We start from the raw sequence: 20,462 nt of genomic DNA on the forward strand, positions 1-20,462 counted from the left end.
CTGGACTTCTGGTAGTTCTCTGTTGATGTGCTGTTCCAGTCGTTTTTGGATAATTTTCAGTAAAATCTTGCTTGCATGTGAAATCAGTGAAATTGTTCTCGGACAATTTCAGTGAAATTGTTCTGGGAAATTGTTTCTCCATCTATCATGATATTCAAAGAATATCATGATAGATGGAGAAAATACTGATGCTGTCACCCATTTAATTTTGATTCGATTTATAATCAATGTCTAGGGCAAGAGCAGTCAAAAACCCAAAATATTGGAACCGATGAGGGAGGGAACTGTTTAAAAGGAATAAATGATTAGGCATTGTATGTTAAGACAATGGTCCAGAGTAAGAGGTACACTGCAAAGCGGACTGGAGGAAGGGAGGAAATTGTGCAACAATAAATGAATATTTAAAAAACAAACAAACAAACAAACAAAACAGAAAAAGAACTGGGGGTGGGAGAGGGAGGAAAATGTGCAACAATGAGTGAATGAAAATTCAACTTTCTATAAACTTTCATTAAAATCACAATTAAAAGAAAAACAAAAACATGCAACCAAAATATATGTTGCATTGGGAATATATGCTGTTAAGGACCTCTACAAAGTGCTAAAGACCAGACAATCCAATTAAAGACTAAGGTGTGATGATGGAAGCCATGGTATTTTCATTTGCTTCCTGTACATCTCAAAGTTAGATAATGAATATGGATGATAAAAGAACAAGTGATGCCTTTGAACTGTGCTGGTGGGGAAGAACAGTGACTATTCCATGGATTGTCAAAGAAGAAACAAGTATCTTGGAGTAAGTGAAACCAATGAGCTTCATCAGCAAGGATGGTGAAACTCTGTCTCACATACTTTGGGAATGCTGTCAGGAGGGTTCAATGCTTCGAAGACATCATATGTGGAAAGGTGAGAGAAAGAGAAGATCCTTAACAAGATGGATTGGTCATAACAATGGGCTCAAGCATATCAGAGATGGTGAGGATAGGACAGGACAAGGTTAAAATCTTGTTCAAAGGCACCTAACAACAACCATCTATCACAGAGATCTGGGGGCCTATCCCACAGAATGTTGTGCTGTTAAGCAAGGCTGCGTCACCAGATTGAAACCACCAGTGGCTTCTCTTCCTGTTAAAAGGTATAGCCAAAGAAGCCCACTGAAAGGTGGCTATGAATCAGAACTGACTTAATGACAGTGAGTTGCTGAGAATCTGCTGTTAAACTTATCCAGAGAAATTGTCATTCAAGAACAGAATTTTCAAGTCTAGATGTTCCACTTGGTACTTTTTTTAATTGTTAATTTTCTTCATTATGTTCATGTTTTCCTTTAAGTCTTTGAAGGTATCTAGTTGTTATGTGTCGTCGAGTTGCTTTTGACTCATAGGGACCCTATGTATAAGAGCCCTAAAACCTGCTCTATCCTGTGCCAACCTCACTGTTTCTGACAAACCTACTCCCGTTACTCCAATCACTGAATCAATCCATCTCACTGAGGGTCTTCCTCTCCTGCACTGTCCCTCTACTCTCCCAAACATGATGTCCCTCTCCAAGGAATGGTCCCTCTTTGCAACATGCCCAAAGTATGTCAGATGAAGCTTGAGAATCCTTGCTTCCAAGGAGCAGCCTGGCTTCACTCTAGAAGGCATCAATTCTCTTTCTATCATGCCTAGTCACTGTTGAGCTCTCCAATGCATAGCACACAACTGCGAAGACTATGGCCTGGATCAGGCGCACCTTAGTCTCCAGCCTGCCGTCATTGCAAGACTCTGGAGAGTCCCTGACAGCTGACCTTCCCAATGCAATTGTCTCTTGATTTCCTGGCTGCTGGTACCAAGAGTGTTTACTGTGGAGCCAAGCAAACTAAAACTGTCTCAATCTCTTCACCATCCATAATGGTGCTGCCAATTGACCCAGTGGTGAGACTCTTTGTTTTCTTGATATTGAGCTTCAATCCATATTGAACGCTGCAGCAAGGTCCTCCTCAGTTTCAGCAAGCACTGTTGTGTCATCTGCGTAATGCAGGTTGTTGATGAATCTCCCACCAATCCTGATGCCACATTCCTCCTCGTACAGCCCTGTGTCCCGGATGATCTGTTTTGCATACAGACTGAAAAAGTATAGAGACAGAATACATCCCTGGTGGACACCCTTCCCATTTTTGAACCATGCAGTGTCTCCCTGCTCTGTTCTGATGACTGCCTCTTGGCTCAAGTATAGGTTTCAGATAAGCACAATCAAATGTTGTGGGATTCCCAGTCTTCTCAGAGTCAGTCACAGTTTTTGTGATCCATACAGTCACAAGCCTTTGCATAGTCAATGAAGCACAGATAGACATTCCTCTGGTACTCTCTGCATTGTACCAAGATCCATCTAACAATAGCTATAAAATCCCTAGTACCACGGCCTCTTCTAAACCCAGTCTGCACATCTGGCAGCTATCTGTTGATGTGTTGCACCAGTTGTTTTTGAATAATTTTCAGTAGAATCTTGCTTGCATGTGATATTAATGATATTGTTTGAGAATGTCCACACACTGTCAGGTCACCTTTCTTTGGAATGGGAACAAATATTGATATCTTCCAGTCAGTTGGCCAGGTGGTTGTCCTTCAGATTTCTTGGCACAACTTAGTGAGCACATCCAAGGCAGTGTCTGTTTGCTGAAATATGTCAACTGGTATGCTGCCTACTCCTGCAGCCTTGATTTTTGCCAAGTCTTTCAGAGCAACTTGAGCTTCCTCCTTAATCACCATACGTATTTGCTAAGGCTATTTCATGAAATTCTTCTGTGTCAGCCAACTCCTTCTGGTACTATGACTCTACACTCCTTCCATCTTCTTTTAATGTTTCTTTGTGGGAAGCGAGCTTTTATGCTGAGATTTAAAATAAATAAAATTCTATATCAGGATATGAGGGAGGTGGGTACAAGTTGGAATTCACCCTGAAGCACTAAGGCAATCCTTAAAGGTTTACAGGGGTTAGGCACTAAGACAAACCTTAAGCATTTACAGGATTCTTGTATTGTATTGGCTAACTCCTCTCTCCAGAGTCAAGAAAGATCTTAGCTTTATTTGCATTGAATTCTCTTTGTGATTTGTGCCCTTGCAATTTTTAGTAAAGGCACAGGGAGGCAGAGACCAGTGCTTCAGTTGTTCGAGAACTGTTCGCCTCCTGCTTTACCTCTTTTCTCTTACATTCTTAGTGTTCTGTCTTGTTACCAATACTTATTAATATACTTGATCCTCAGTCTGCAACACTTCTCAGATCATTTAACACTCTGCCCAAAGCACCTTTAAGTATTGCCAGTCATGGCTTGAATTTGTTTTTCAATTCCTTCAGCTTAAGAAATGCTGAGCGAGTTCAGCCCTTTTGATTTTCTGACTCCAGTTCTTTGCACTTTTCATTGTAATATCTTGCTTTGTCATCCTGAGCTGACCTTTGAAATTTTCTGTTCAGCTCTTTGATTTCTTCCTTTAGCTTTGGCTTCTTGGTGTACTAATGCAATATTCAGAATCTCACCTGCCATCCATTGGTCTTTTCTTCCTCTTCAGCCTCTGTAACGATCTTTTGCATTCCAGAAGACATATTAAATTCTCTGTCTGCCACTTCAATATCTCTGTCCTTTCTAGGTCTGTTTTTTGTTTGTTTGGTTTCCACCCCCACCCCCATAAAACAGAGCATCTTTTTGCCCTGATGTAATTCTTTTTTAATTAAAGTTTACAGAGACTTGGGGTTTCCATTCATTCACTGTTGCATTTTATATTACATGTTTTAATCTAAGCAGGTCTTGCCTTGGTCCGTTTAATCCCTATTACTGTTGTTATGTGCCATCTTGTCACCTACGACTCATAGCGACCTTACTCATAGCAGGTGACTACTCCTGCTCTATCCAGTGCCATTATTGTCTCTGACACATCTAGGTCTGTTTCTATGACTGATTTTTTTTTTCTTGATTATAGGTCACATTTTCTTTCTTATTTATGTGTTTAATAACCACTGGTAAGTTGTAGTAATATTCAATGTAACTGAGTCATACATCGTTATTTTGACTATTCTACGTTTTTTGTATTTCCATATGAATTTTATCATTTGTTACATATAGACAATTTCTACAAAAAAGTTTTGCTGGGAGTTTTCACTAGGATTGAGTTGAATCTATAAAACAATGTGGAAAGAATTGACATCTTAATGATACTGACCTTCTGATCCATGAGCACAGTATAATCATTCCATATACTTATTTTTTCTTTAATTCCTTTTAGTAAGGTTTAGAGATTACAATGTTCATGGCTTGCACATTTTTTGTCAAATGTTGCTATTGTTGTATACCCTGAATTGGGTATACCGATCCACTGCTGACCCTCCTATGGGTTTTCAAAGGCAGGAAATCACTCAGGAGGATACTGCCCATCTTTCTCTTGCACAGCAGCTAGTGGATCCTAACCATGTACCTTTGTGTTGAAGAGTAATTCCATACCATTAAGCTACCAGTGCATTGTATGTTAATCAGACTCCAATCAACATGCAATATGAGGGGACAGTATAAACCCCATTTTTTATAAATCCCCATTAATACCAGAAGCCGGCCATAAAAATTCTTAGCTTAAGGCAAACACAAATGCCCCGGTAAAGTCTTATCTGTACTTGCAAAGTAAAGAACTAACTAGTGTGTATGTCACACAAAAAGAGTAAAGGCAGGCAAAGTAGCCAGCCCGTCAAAAGCCGACCCACAGGACTGATCCCCCGACCCACCAACCATGATCTCAATCTCCCCGCCCTGACAGTGGCACCCAGAAAAGCCATAAAAGCAATTGTGGAGGGGGACTCGGGGCTTTTTTCCCTCACCACCTTCCTACTGAGGGAGAAAGTCTCCACATGTGGAATTTAATAAATGCTCTTAAATTTTCATACGTGTGAACAGATATCCTTTGAGGGGCATTTCGTGGGCAGAACAATTACATGCCAAATCAACAACCCACAAGTTATTTTCTGTCTTAAGAATGTAAGGGACATGGGACCTACCATTCGGCTGCTGAGCCCATTAGAGCAGCTCTCCTGCAAAAAAGGATTGGTTTTTTGACAAGCTGGTTATATATTGGGAGCTGAGGGTAGAAGAAATGATTCACATTTACTCATCACCAACAACTATATATAATCCTTCATCAAAACAGATCCTAGAAGAAACAGGATAGGTCAATGTTCTCTAGCTGCTCAAAGTCCTAGAACTGCTCTTTCATCCAGAAAAGTGGCAGACTGGGCTGATGCTTTCCTGTTTTTCTTTTCTCATCAAGTTTTTAGCTTTGCTGAATAAATGCTTCTCAATTAATTGCAAGCCTTTTGATTACTATTTAGAGATTTTAGTTGTCTTTGGAAATTTTAATCAACTTGGAAAAGAGGCTCTTGAGCCACTCATACCATCACCCTGGACTCTCTGTCGCACACTATTTAAGTAAGAGTGATTTATCTTTTTTTTAAAAAAAAAAAAAGGAAGAAGTGAGATAAACTAACACGTTAAAAAAAAATCTTACACCTGCATCTGTGGTTTAATACAAACAAATCCACATATCTATCTAAGCTACTTCATCAGTTTACTATACTCTTCAGGCTAATGCAAACTAGCCTTTTATATAAGTTTCTTCGTGTGTTGTAAAAAATCCAAAAATAAATTCAGAGATAATAAAATTATAAATGCAGTGGGAAGGCCAGGCAGGGAGATAAATGCAACAATGAATGAATGAGAGTCCAGAATCTCTGTAAATGTTCTTTAAAAGTATTAAAATAAAAGTTTTTAAAAGAAATTATAAATACAAATGAAACGTGAAAAAAAAACCAAAAACATAAATGAAAAATCTGTTTTAACCACATTGGAAATTATTAAACAAGACAATTGTTTGCAAACATGCAACCAAAATGCTGAATAAAAAAAAAATATAGCTGGAAAAGTACATAGAGGACTGCCAGAAGTTCAAGCTGGATTTAGAAGAGTCTGTGGCATATATCATTGCTGATATCAGATGGATCATGGCTGAAAGCAAAGAATATCAAAAGAATGTCTATTTGTGCTTTATTGACTATGAAAATGCATCTGACTGTGTGGATCATAACAAATTATGGCTGACATTGAGAAGAATGGAATTCTAGAACACTTAATTATGCTCATATGAAATTTATAGCTAGAACAAGAAACTGCTGTGTGAACAGATCAAGGAACACTACATGGTTTAAAATTAAGAAAGGTGTGTGTAAGGGTTGCATCCTTTCTCACTACCTATTCAATCTGTATGCTGGTCAAATTATTTAAGAAGCTGGACTCTATGAAGAAGAATGTGGAATCAGGACATGAGAAAGACTTATCAATAACCTTCTTTATGTGGATGGCAACTTTGCTGAAAGTGAGGAGGAACTAAAGCATTTGCTGCAGAAGAGTAAACATTGTTGCCTTCAATACAGATAGATCTCAACATCAAGAAAACAAAAATCCTCACAATTAAACTGAGAGGCAATATCATGATAGATCGAGAAAGACTGAAACTGACAACAACTTGTGAATTCACAATCAAGACACTGATACCAGTAGTCAGAAGATCAGGAGACATACTGCACTGGGACTGTCTGCAGTCAGGGACCTTTTCAAATTAATAAGGAGCAATGATGTTAGTTTGGGGAATTAAATTGACCTTACTAAGATAATGGTCTTTTCAGTCACTTGCTATGCTGCTGGGAGCTGAACAATGAATTAAGATGGCAGAAGAAGAAATCATGCAACATAGATATGTCCAGAAGGCATTTGGCAATTTGGAGGCAAAGATGGCAAAGCTTTATATTACATACTCTGGGTATGCTGCTAGGAGAATTAATTCCTTAGAGAAAGACATTATGCTTGGAAAGCTGGAGGGATGGCGAAGGAGAGGAAGATCTTCAACCAGATGGAATGATTGCAGCAATGGGCTCCAGTGTGTCAGAGACTGTTGTGAAGGGGACAGAATAGGGCAGGATTCAGACCTGTTGTTCACTAGGTCACTATGAACTGTCAACACAATGGCACTGTTCTAACAACAACAATATCAAAGTAGTAAGGAGTTGCACTGCCAAGCCAAAGACAAGAGGTACAAATTCACCAGCTGCTCGAAGTGAGAAAGGTGAACACTCTTCTACTATGCAATTTAGTCTCTGAAAACTCGCTGGATGGTCACCTATGAGTTGGTTCCGACTGGAAGATACACCACAACTGTACCAAAGTAGTGGGGCAAAAGAAAAGGGGTAAACTATTGCAACTTCCAAAAGAAACTGGTAATGTCTTAACTAAATATACAAGCCTTACCTTTTTTGCTGATACAAACTGAATCCAAGTGTTGTTTCACTCTATAAAAGGAAGAAGAAGGAAAAAAGGTAAAAAATGTGGAAAGATAATCTTTATACAACTATCATAAAGAATATCCAAAATTCTAGAATTCTAGATTCAACTTTGATCTTCTATTTACTTGGATTTCTATGTTGAACCTGATTAAAAAAAATTATGTGAAATGACTTATTGAAATATGTTAATTATGTTAGTTAGGGGTTAAGGTGCACCTAATCTGACCATGGTCTTTTTAATCACTTGTTATATGGTGGTGAGAGCTGGGCAATGAATAAAGATGGCAGAAAAAAATAAATTATGTCTTTGAACTGTGGTGTTAATTAACATTTGAGAATAATTTGGAATATATATGGTAATAAATACACAGTACTGTGGATGATTTTTCAGTCTGTCAAATCAATACATCCTAGAGGACTATTCCTTTTAAAACAACTGTGTAGGCTGCTCTCCAATGATCTGTGATCTCAAAACTATGTGTTAAAATATTAGCCCACAAAGATGGCTAATGGTAGGGATAGGCTTAAGCTGCACATATGTTGAACCACAACATACCTATGATATAATCCTCTATGTGAATAGAGCTTTTCTTGTTAAAGAAGGCATTTTCACTATAGAAGGTGTCTTAAGCCAATCTTTTCTGACATATACAAAGAACAGATTAGGCAAAGGAGCAAGTAAGCCCAGAAGAAAGAAGAAAAATGTCAGGCAAAGATTACCAAAGAAGTGAGAGACAAGCCTGAAGCAGATAAGGCTCGTCCCCTAGAACTGGTGCCCTAGTTTGGTCTTTTAGCTTCTTAAGCTATGAGAAGATAAATTTCCATTTGGTAAAGCTATCCCATTGTGGTATTTCTGCTAAAGCAGCACTGTTGTTGTTGTTGTTGTTGTTGTTAGGTGCCGTCAAGTTGTAGTCGACTCATAGCGACCCTATGAAAGGGTCTGAGCACTGTTCATACATAGAGTTTCCGGAGGCAAGCCATTTCGGAAGTGGATGCACACCAACAGATTATAGATACTAAGTGCTTCTATCTAATGGAGTCTGCCACAGTAGGACTGAAGGTACAGTGCCGATTAGCAGTTTTTAAAAAGTAAAGAAACGTGTTTACGTCAAATAGGGAGGGACCAGTCCTTGGAAAGGGCTAACATGCTTGGGAGGGTAGAGGGACAGCACAAGAGAGGAAGACCCTCAATGAGATAGACTGATTCAGAGACTGGGGTAAAGGAGGTAGGTGTGTCAGAAACAATAATGTTGCCTCAAGATAGAGCAGGGTTCAGAAGGTTGCTATGAGTCAAAGGCAACTTGACGGCATTAGCAACAACATCAAATACGGTGATTCTGTGAAAGAGAGCAAATAGATGAAATGCCTAAGTGAGTCATGAAGGGAAGTTGTAGCTAGAATAACATTTAAACTGCAAAGCAGACAGGAGCATAAAAGAAAGTGGCAGGTTTGTGGAGATGGTACAGAAAATATTATGTGCTGAGGTCCTAATGCAGGTCCCCAATTTATAACAAGGTTCCATTTTAAGGACCTTGTCATAACTTGGTTCTGAAGTAAGTTGAGCACATCTATCTCTGCTTTCACTGTTGCTTTTAGGTACGGTGGAGTGGCCTACTGGTCTCACTGGGACCCTATAAATCTGAATGAGTATCTCAGTCACAAAAGGCCAATCACCAGAAAAGCACAGACAGATGATGAACACTGCACTGGAATAGGTGATGCCAAGGATGGAATGAAAGGAATTTGGTATGAAAGGAATGGATGATTAGGCATTATATGCACAACAATTAGCAATGCAGAACAACATGTACATTACAAAATAAGTTGCAGGAAAATATGCATCAATGAATGAATGGAAATCCCAACCATTTTGTAAACTTTCACTGAAATCACAATAAAACAAAACAACTCAGATCTGAACTTTGCCCTAATCCTGCACTATCCTCACCAACTCTGGCTCAAACCTATTGTTAAGGTCACTGTGCCAATCCATCTTGTTGTAGGCCTCCCGCTCTTGCTCCTACCCTTCTCCAGGATGATGTCTTTTTCCAAGGATCGGCCTTTTCACCTGTCAAATGGCAGTGTTTTAAACAGTAAATCATAACATTTAAATATCTGTAAGTGAATATCCTAGAAAGTATACCAAGCTATACATTACAATGTGTACTAATGTTGACAAACAATCAGATTATAATTATATAAATAATTATATAAATGCAGTTTATCATAACTCAAGTCTTAAATTGAGGGCTATTTGTAATGAAAAAAGCTTCCTATGCTAACAAAAAAAAAAGTCATTTTGCTGAATTTTAAGAAGGAATAGAAAATGACACTGGGCGGTCAACAAGAAATAACACTGTGTGTTGTTGTTATTGTTATGTGCCGTCCAGTCACCTGCGACTCATAGCGACCCTATGTACAAGAGCCCTAAACTCTGTCCCATCCAGTGCCAAACTCACTATCTCCGACACACCTACCCCCATTACCCCAGCCACTGAATCAATCCATCTCACCGAGGGTCTTCCTCTCCCCTGCACTGTCCCTCCACCCTCCCAAGCAAGACGTCCCTCTCCAAGGACTGGTCCCTCCTTGCAACATGTCCAAAGTATGTCAGATGAAGCTTCAGAATCCTTGCCTCCAAGGAACAGCCCAGCTTCACCCTCTCCAGGACAAACCTCTTTGTTTTTTTAGCAGCCCATGATATATTCATTACTCTTCTCCAACACCACAGCTCAAAGGCATCAATTCTCCTTCTATCATCTCTAGTCATTGTCCAGCTATCTGATGCATAGCAAGTGATTGCAAAGACCATGGCATTTATCAGGCGCACCTTAGTCTCCAGACTGACATTGTTGCACTACAGTACTTTAGAGAGGTCTCTAACCACAGACTTTCCAATCGCAATACATCTTTTAATTTCCTGGCTGCTGGTGCCAAGAGTGTTGACTGTGGAGCCAATCAAATCAAGACTGTGAACAATCTCAGTATCTTCATCATCCATCATGATGCTGCTGATCGGCCCAGTGGTGAGAATCTTTGTCTTCTTGACATTGAGCCTTAATCCATACTGAAGATGGCAGTCCTGACCTTCCACAGCAATCGCTTGAGGTCCTCCTAAGTTTCAGCAAGCAGGGTTGTTTGTGTCATATGCTAACACAGATTGTTGATGAGTCTTCCTCCAATTCTGATGCCACATTTCTCCTCACAGAACCCAGCCCCCTGGATAATCAGTTTTGCATAAAAATTGAAAAAGTATGGAGATAGAATACAGCCCTGGCGTACACCCTTCCCAATTTTGAACCATGCAGTGTTTCCTTGCTCAGTTCTGACAACTGCCTCCTGGTCCAAGTACAGGTTTGGCATTAGCACAATCAAGTGGTCTGGGATTCCCATTCGTCCCAGAGTTAGCCACAGTTTGTTATGATCCACACAGTCAAATGCCTTTGCATAATCAAAGAAACAAAGATAGACACTGTAGCATCTATAAATCATAGATCAAGTTATACACTAACCACAAGAATTCGGAAGGTCAGGAAAGAGTCAGGAACAGATCTGGCTTTACGTCACGTTTTAAAAAACATTATTCTGGCTTTAGTGTAGAGAACACACTAGAGAAGGTCAACAGAAATACAGAAGTTGGAAAACAATCAATGTATTATAAAAATAGTGTCTGCAAAAACACCAAAATCTAAGAAGCAGTATTAGTTAAATTATCTCGAATGTTCAGCTGCTATGTAACAATCAGAAAATGCAGCAGAGTTGGGGTATTATTTCTTACAATTAGGCCACCTGCATTCCCTACCTTTTACTACTACTGCTGCTGTTAGATACCACTGAGTTGACCCACAGTGACTCTATGAAAAACAAATCTGAACCCTGTCCTGTCCTGTGCCCTCACACTTTCTGACACACTCAAGTCCACTGTGTAGTTACCATCCCTCCACCCTTCTAAGGATGATATCTCTTTCTAAGGAATAGCCTCTCCTAGCAACATGCCAAGACAAAGCTTTGTCATCTTTGTTTCCAAGGAGCACTCCGGCTGTACCTTCTCCAAAACATAAGCTTGTTCTTTTGGCAATCCACGGGATATTCAGTACTCTTATCTAATACCAGCTCAAAGACTCAATTCCTCTTCTGTCATCCTTAGTTACTGTCTAGTTCTCAAATGCATACATAATAAGTGACTGAAAAAAACCAGGATCTGAATCAGGAGCACCTTAGTTCTCAAACTGGTATTACTGCTCCTCAATAATTTGGAGAGGTACCTGACTGCAGACAGTCCCAGTGCAGTAAGTTTCCTGATCTCCTCCTGACTGCTGGTAACAAGTATACTGACTGCGGATCTGAGAAAGATGAAGTCACTAACAGCCTCAATCTTTTCTCCATCTATCATGATGTTGCCTACTGGTCCAGTGGTAAGAATTTTGGGGGTTTTGTTGACGTTGGGAAGCAATCCATATTGAAGGCTACAGTGTTTAACCTTCCACAGAAAGTACTTCAAGTCCTTCTCACTTTCAGCAAGCAAGGTGGTTGTGAGCTTGATATGAAGGGTTACTGATGAGAATTCCTTCTATCATGATGCCACATTCAGCATACAGATTGGATAGGTATGGAGAGAGGATACAAACCTGATATACACTTTTCTTCATTTTAAACCATGTAGTGTTCCCTTGCTCTGTTCGCACAATTAGCCTCATGGTCTAGGAATAGGTTTTACAAGAACACAATTAAGTTACTTAATTTTTATTATAAGCATATATTCTTTTGAACGGTATTTTAGAAAAACGTCTTTTTTTAAGGTGTTCATTGGGATGAAGTGTCAGGCTATTTGTAATTTTCTTTAAAATGTTTTGGCACTTGTGTATGTAGGCTAATAGTCTTTGTGCTTATGTATAGGTAAATAGGTATAATCAGATTTCTTACAATGTCCTTTTTAAACTTAAATAAAACGAAGTCTTTCCGTCTCTCCTCTGCCTTCAGAACTCTTATATTAGCAGTAAACATAATCCATGATTTATTTATAAGATATAACACAATCTGTTTCCTACCCAGCCCACCAACCTAATTTTCCATTTCTCTTTCTTCTAAGTTCCATCGAAATATAACTACTATTGTATTTTTATTTTCTTTTTTAGCATGTCAATAAAGAAAAAAAAAACTGTTTAACATTTTATTATGAAAGGATATCCATTCTTTAAAATCATTAATTAAGCAACTGTCTTATAAAAATAATTTACTTGAAATGAATGTACAACTAATAGCTATAAGCCATGCCACAAAGCCAAAATGGAAACACATAGTGAAGGTCAAGGTATACTATACAATAAAGCTATCTAAAGAAAAAAGCAATAGGAACACAGGCAATATCACAGGATGAATGCTCAAACACAACTCTAGAACTTAGGTGAAATCATGCATATACATAATACAGCAAAACAGCACAATGATCAATGAGGAAGTGACAGAGGTTAAACATTCTCTCTTTAGAGAAAACAAACCGTAATTTTTCTGAAGGCTTGAAATTTTTCATGATGAAGTACTTTTGTTAGGAGGGAGAGAGAGAGAGAGAGAGAGAAATGGATGGATGGATGAATGAATGAATGGAATAAAAATTCTTACCAAAATTAAACCTGGTGCAACATGAACAAATCTGTTCATTAACTAGACTTACATACTATAAGAATCATTTGCTGTGGCTTTGCCTGTAGTACTTGCAGTTACAGAGCAGTTATTAAACAGATACCAAAGCAAAGGATTATGCTAGTCAGGAAAAGCTCACCAAAGGAAAGGCAAAGAGAGCACTAGAGCCTCACCATAGCTGGAAAAGGAGTTTCCTTCCACTTTAGTCCCCTCCAGACCTCCGGTCTCATCCAAAGCAGAAAAACACTCATGAAAGATACAGCCTGAAACTCACGCTCACGATAAGAACATAATTTTTAACCAGAAAACTTGAGCATTATACTAAAAAGGTTCCAGTATACTAACAGTAGGGAGCTAGTGGCTTAGTGGTAAAGAACTAACAACCTACACAAAGGTGGTGGTGTTGACATGTGCCATTGAGTTGTCTGTAACTCATAGTGACCCTATGTACAACAGCTCTGAACCCTGCCCTATTCTGAGCCAATTTCACTGTCCCTAACACACCTACCCTCATTACCCCACTCACTAAGTCAAACCAGCTCATCCAAGGTCTTCCTCTCCTGCACTGTCCCTTCACCCTTCCAAGCAAAGGAATGTGGTTCAAATTTGCCAGGCAGTTCTCCCTTGTGATTTACTGCCTCTGCAAACCTGCTGAAAGGTAAGCTATGGGTAGAGTCTAACTCGATGATATACAGCAATGATACTAACAGCAGACAAATGAAAGTTCTACAAGAAACAGACTTTTTCTGAGGAGGCATACTTAGGGAAGCTTGGATTTCTGAGGGTGTAAATATTAAACATAACTCCTAGCTCAAATAACATCCACCCTCATGTTATTTCCCACCATCCACCAACATGTTCCATTATTACATGTTCAGCTTTCAATTAAAAATTACAAAGTATGATAAAGGGCAGGAAAAATATAACCTAAAGTGCTGAACCAAACATCTGATATGACATAGAGGTTGGAATTACCACACTAAGAATTTAAACTACTATGTAAGAATCCTAATGGTACAATAGTCAAACAGTTGCTAATTTAAAGGTCAGTAGAAATTCACCAGCCATTCTATGGGAGAGAACACTTGAAGTGCTGCAGAAGTTCAAAGACTATAGCCTTCATCACAGATAACATTTCAACATCAAGAAAACATAAGTCCTCACCACTGGATCAAGAGGCATCATCAGGATAGATGCAGAAAAGATTCAAGTTGTCGATTACTTAATTCCACTTGAATCCACAATTGATATGCATGGCAAGACCAGTCAAGAAACAAAAAAACATGTTACACTGGGAAAATCTGCTGTCAAGGACTTCACCAAAGCACTAAGGAGCAAGGAAGTCACTTTAAACAATAAGGTGAGCCTAGCTCAAGCCACAGTATTTTCAATAGCTTCCTATTCATGTGAAATTGGGCAATGAATCAGGATGAAAGAAGAATCAATGACACTGAACTGTACTGGAGAAAAGAACTGTGTTGGAAAAGAGTACTGAGTATCCCATGGAAGGCAGAAAGAACAAGTATATCTGTCTCAGAAAAGGCAAGAGAGCAATTCTTAGAAAAAGACATAATGCTTAGAAAAGGGGAGGTCAGAAAAAGCAAGGAAGACCCTTGGCAAGATGGATTACACACCAATACACAAAAAAAGTGACTGTAACACTGAGCTCAAGTATATTAGAGGCAGAGAGGATGGTATAGGTAAGGGTTAAGACTCCAATTTTTTGCTCATAAGATTGCTATGAGATGTAATTGTTTGGGCCCCACGTAACAACAATATCAAAATTGGCTTTTGTCGGCAGGACTCCACTTATAAAGTAGTGACATTTTAAAGAAAATGATCAGATCGTATTCAATCTAATATTTGGCATTAGAATAATTACTCAATTTAAAACAAAATTACCTGCAGCAACCCTCCATCATCAAAGCGAAGAACTTCTATTATGCTCTCCGATTGAATGAATGCTGCAAACAAAACAAAACATATTATCACTTACAGGAACATAAATTCTAATTTAATGAAATAGTTTACCTAAAAAATAACCAAAATAATTTTACATTTTAAAATATACTGCTTGATGGTGAAAAAGAGAAATACTGTGCTATTTTAGCAAGTATGAAATGCTTTTACAAGAACATGAATCTTAATTATAGCCATTTTAAACAGCCTAGAAGCTTATTTAAATCATCAAATGATCTAATCTTTTTAACACAGTCTCAAAGCACAAAATAATCCATGTAACTTTGTACAAATTATTATTTTCACTGATAGTCTAATAAGCAAAGATCTCACTTTGATGAGTAAGTGGGTACCCACTGGAAGCTGGTAGTAAGTTGATTCTCACCCACAGTGAATCTGTGAGACCCTATACAATTGTCCCATAGAGTTTCCAAGGCTTTGGGGGCACTTTTAAAGATAGTTGTGCTGCTAACCCAAAAGAGGCGGCTCTCTAGCAGTTTGAGTGCTCCAGGTGCTCCTTGGAAGAAAGATGAGTAATCTCCTCCCATGCAACTCCTAGTCTTGGAAACCCAATGGAGAGTCTGTAAGCCTGTTCTCACTTAACATCAATGAGGTTGAATTAAAATTTTTTAAAGCAAACTGTCACGCCTTTCTCTCATGCTGTAGCTGCTTGGTGGTGGTGATTTTTATGTGCCGTCGAGTCGCCTGTGACTCATAGCGACCCTACGTACAACAGCCTGCGTACAACCCTGCTCTACCCCTTGCCAATCTTATCGTCTCTGATACACCTATCCCCATTATCTCAGTGACTGAATCAATCCATTTCATCAAGGGTCTTCCTCTCCTGCGCTGTCCCTCCACCCTCCCAAGCATGACGTCCCTGTCCAAGACCTAATCCCACCTTGCAAGGTGTCCAAAGTATGTCAGACAAAGCTTCAGAATCCTTGCCTCTAATAAGCAGCCTGGCTTCACTCTCCAGGATGAACTTGATTGTTCTCCTAGCAGTCCATTGTATTCAATACACTTCTCCAGCACCACAGCTCTACAGGCATCAACTCTTCTTCTATCATCTTAGCCACTGTCCAGCCTCTGATGCATAGCAAAGACCTGCCATCTTTTCAGTTAGCAGTTTAATGCTTTAACTATTGTACTACAACTGCAAAAGTTGGATAATGAAGAAGAAATAGAAGAGCCAGTGTCTTGAAACTGTGTGTGTGTGTGTGTGTGTGTGTGTGTGTGGTATGTAGAATACCAAATACACAGTGGATTGCCAAACAAACAAACAAATCCGTTTAGAAGAGAAGTAAGGAGAATATTCCTTAGAAGCAAAAATGGCATGGCTCTGACTAGTCTGACTTGTCTTAGACTTCAGACATATCATCAGGAAAGGTCATGGGCTAGAAAAGGACACCCTGAGTACATTGTTACGGCTACTGTGTCAATCTAACTTATTGAGGGTTTCTCTCCTTTTCACCTATGCTCAACTTTACCAAACTTGTTTTTTTAGCCAATGAAACTCAATAGAACATACAGAATACTGCTGATAAAGTAGCCGCTAAGGATGCTAGGGGCAGAATACTGAATGATCCAGGAAATATTAAAAGAAGATGGAAGGAGTATACAGAGTCACTGTACCAAAAAGCGTTGGCAGATACAGAAGAATTTCAAGAAATAACTATGATCAAAAGGCAAAGGTGATGAAGGAGGAAGCACAGTCTGCTATGCAGGACATGGCAAAAAATAAAAGCCTCATGAATTAATGAATTACCAACTGACATATTTCAACAAACAGATGCTGTGCTCTCACCAGTTTGTATCAAGAAATCTGGAGGACAACTACCTGGCCAACTGACTTGAAGAGATCCATATTTATTTCCATTCCAAAAAAAAGGTGACCTGAAAGAGTATGAAAATTACCATCCAGTACCACTCATATCACACACACGCAAAATCCTGCTACGATTATCCAGAAACGACTGGAATAATACATGACAGAGAGCTACCAGAAATACAAGAGGGTTTAGAAGAGGCTGTGGCACTACATACCTTATCACAAATGTCAGCTGGATCTTGGCAGAAAGCAAAGAGTATCAGAGGGATTTCTATCTGTGTTTCATTGACTATGCAAAGGCATTTGCCTCTATAGATCACAACAAATTGTAGTTAACCTTGAGGAGAATGAGAATCCCAGCACACCTGAGTGTGCTTATGTGATACCTATACTTTGACCAGCAAGCAGTCCTCAGAACAGAGCAGGGAAACACTGCATGCTTCAAAAATCAGGAAGGGAGTGCATCAGGGATGTGTCTTGTCTCCATACCTTTTCAAACTACATGCAGAACAGATCATTCAGGAGGTTGGTATTTATGCAGAGAAATGTGGCATCAGTATTGGAGGAATATTCATCAATAGCCTACATTATGTAGATGATACAACCTGTCTTGTTGTATCTGAGGAGGACCTGAAGCACTTGCTGCAGAAGGTCAAGGACTGTAGTCTTCAATATGGATTGAAGCTCAACATCAAGAAAATAAAAATTCTCACCACAGGGCCAATTGCAGCACCATGATGGATGAAGAAGAGATTGAGGTTGTTAACAATGTGAGCTTCCTCACTCTATAATCAACAGTCTTGGCACCAGCAGTCAGGAAATCAGAAGATGAATTACATTAGGTAAATCTGCTGTCAGATATCTTTCCAGAGTGTTGAGAAGAAACTAAGAGACTAAGAGAAATGAAGGAACTAGAGACTAAGGTGAGCCTGATCGAGTCCATGGTCTTCACAATTACTTGCTATATATTAGAGAACTGGATAATAAATAAGGATAACAGAAGAAGCCTTTGAGGTGTGGTGCTGGAGAAGAGTCTTGAACACACCATGGACCATCAAGAAAAATAGGTATCTCTTGGAGAGAGTGAAACCAAATTTCTTCTTGAAGGCTAGGATTTTGAAGCTCCATTTCACATACTTTGGGCATGTGGAGAAGGACATCATGTTTGGAAGGGTGGAGGGACAGCACAAGAGAGAAAGACCCCAGATGAAATAGACTGATAACAGTAACTGAAGCAGTGAGGGTAGGTGTGTTGGAGTCAGATAGGCTGGTTCAGGACATGACAGGCTTCAGAGCTGATGTACATAGGGTCACTATGAGTCACTGGCAACTTGATGGCACATAACCACCACCACCACCACCACCATCATCACCAAAGGGTCACTGGGCACTCTTCAGTAGAAAGGCTAGCAATTTCATCCCAAAAGATATATGGCCTTCGAAATCAAATGGAGGCCCACTGTGCGCCAAAACCGACTTTATGGTAGTGGGATGGGTTGGGGTATCTGAAAGTAAGTTTTCCTATGAAATATTCTATAAGCTGGAGTGACATAAAACTAAGAAGCAATCACTATTAATCTGTATAGGCAAACACTGAGTATTCTCAGACGTAAAGATAATCTACTAAACAACACATAAATAAAACCTTCTAACTCATACTAAATAACATGTGTAATCTAAAATAAGACAGCTGAAAGCTCTGCTGGACTGATGCTGAGATGCAGAGTGGAGTTCCTAGGGAAGAAGCTCGCAAACCACTCTTGCTGCTTGGACATATGATGCCTCTTTAATGGTTCTATGCAAAAGAAATGCAGAATACTTCATTTTTCTTTTCACTTCTTACCCTGTTGTTGTTAAGAGTGAAAATACTCTTCTGAATTCTTTTGGTGAGGTCTCTGTAAAAAGTGATTAAGTATAAAGCAAACTTTCAGTATGTTAAGAGATAATGGTATCTTTCTCAACTGAGAGCACCTAGTAGCAATAAGTATATCTTACACCAAGATCCTGGTTTCTAAATCTGTTGAATAGAGGGAGCTAGGGCTCCTTGGATACAAAGTATAAGCACAGTGTATCTTGACATAAAATCTAGACACACATCTAGAAAGTAAGAAACTGTTAAAAAATAAACAAGACAAATGCAAAACCTAAAAGCTAACAGAAAGAGCTCCTAAAGGTCAATGCTGTAACACCATGAATTTTTTTAAAAAAATGAGGTAGTACTGTATTATAGCCAAAAAAATCTATGAATCTATACCGATTTAAATGATTGAATGAAGAACTACATAAATAAATGGAAAAGAGAAAAACAGCCTATTGGGGGGGGGAAATCCAAGGAGCTATTCTATACATACATATGTGTAGAAATGCATATGCATCCTTCCTCCATACCTAGTCAGTCTGTATGCTGAGCACATGATTTAACCATATGAAGAAAAATCACATAGACTTATTACAACCTGCATTATGCAGATGACATAACTTTGCTTGCAGAAAGTGAAGAGAACTTGAAGCATTTACTGCAAAAGAGTGAAGATGTCAACCTTCATGTAGGATACAGCTCAGCACCATGAAAACAAAAATCATCACTACTAGATCAATAAACAACATGATACATGGAAAAAAGATCAAAGTTGTCAACCATTTCATTTTATTTGGATTCACAATCAAACCCATGAGGTTTTTTTGGTTTGTGTTTGTTTTTTTAAAATTATTAATTTCAATGAAAATTTACAGAGACTTTGGATTTCCATTCATTCACTGTTACCTTTTCCTCCCCTCCCAACCCTCCCCCCGCCCCAGTACACTCCCCTCTTGGAAAAGTAAAAGAAAGATTCTTTCATTGTTTTACAATCCCTCCCCCCAGGTTCATTCCACTATGCTGCCTTCGCTCTGGACTCCAAACATGACAAAAATACCTAATCACATATCTCTTTTAAACAGTTTTCTCCCTCATCTGTTTCAATGCAGTATACATTATTTGACCCATCTTTCTCAGTCTCCCCCCAACCGAGATGTCAGTCCTGTTTTACAACAGTGGCACCATGCAGTATTTGTCCTTTTGTGACTGAGATACTCCACTCAGCATAATGTCCTCCAGGGTCACCCATTTTGAATAATACTGCATTAATTCCTTATTTTTCAATGTGGCACAGTATTCCATTGTATGAATATGCCACAGCTTCTCTATCCATTTGTTTGTTGATGGGCACTTCAGTTGTTTCCAATTCCGTGCTATTGTGAACAAAGCCACAATAAACATGGGTGTGCATGTATCTTCTTGGGTGTCAGTTATGGGTATATTCCCAGTAGTGGAACTGCTGGATCAAATGGTACCTCTATTTGAAACATTTTGAAAAAGTGCCATAAGGCCTTCCACAGTGGCTGCACCATTTTACTCTTCCACCAACAGTGAATAAGGGTTTCAGTTTCTCCACAACCTCACCAGCATTTGTTGTTTGCTTTTCTATTAAATTTTGCTATTCTGACTGGGGTGAGATGATATCTCATAGTTGTTCTGATTTGCACCTCTCTTAGAGTTAGGGATTTTGAACATCTCTTCATGTGCTTGTTAGCCATCTGAATGTCTTCTTTGGTGAAGTGTTTGTTCATATTCTGTGCCCATTTTTCAAATGGATTATTTACCTTTATCTTGTTGTGGTGCTCAAGGATTTTATAAATTCTA

General features: G+C 39.0%; 1 protein-coding gene across 1 annotated transcript in view; it reads right to left on the bottom strand.

Moving 5' to 3' along the window:
* Positions 1-20,462, bottom strand: part of TMEM131 (transmembrane protein 131) — a 408,192-nt gene that overhangs the window by 267,020 nt on the left and 120,710 nt on the right. Inside the window, exons 2-3 of the mRNA XM_006900709.1 lie at positions 14,893-14,954; positions 7,316-7,356 (exon numbers count right to left, since the gene is read on the bottom strand). Coding sequence (XP_006900771.1) covers positions 7,316-7,356; positions 14,893-14,954 — 103 coding nt within the window. The remainder of the gene's footprint in view (positions 1-7,315; positions 7,357-14,892; positions 14,955-20,462) is intronic.

This window comes from Elephantulus edwardii, unplaced genomic scaffold (genome assembly GCF_000299155.1).
Source record: "Elephantulus edwardii isolate Elephantulus edwardi_28Jun2011 unplaced genomic scaffold, EleEdw1.0 scaffold00291, whole genome shotgun sequence".
Classification (NCBI taxonomy): domain Eukaryota; kingdom Metazoa; phylum Chordata; class Mammalia; order Macroscelidea; family Macroscelididae; genus Elephantulus; species Elephantulus edwardii.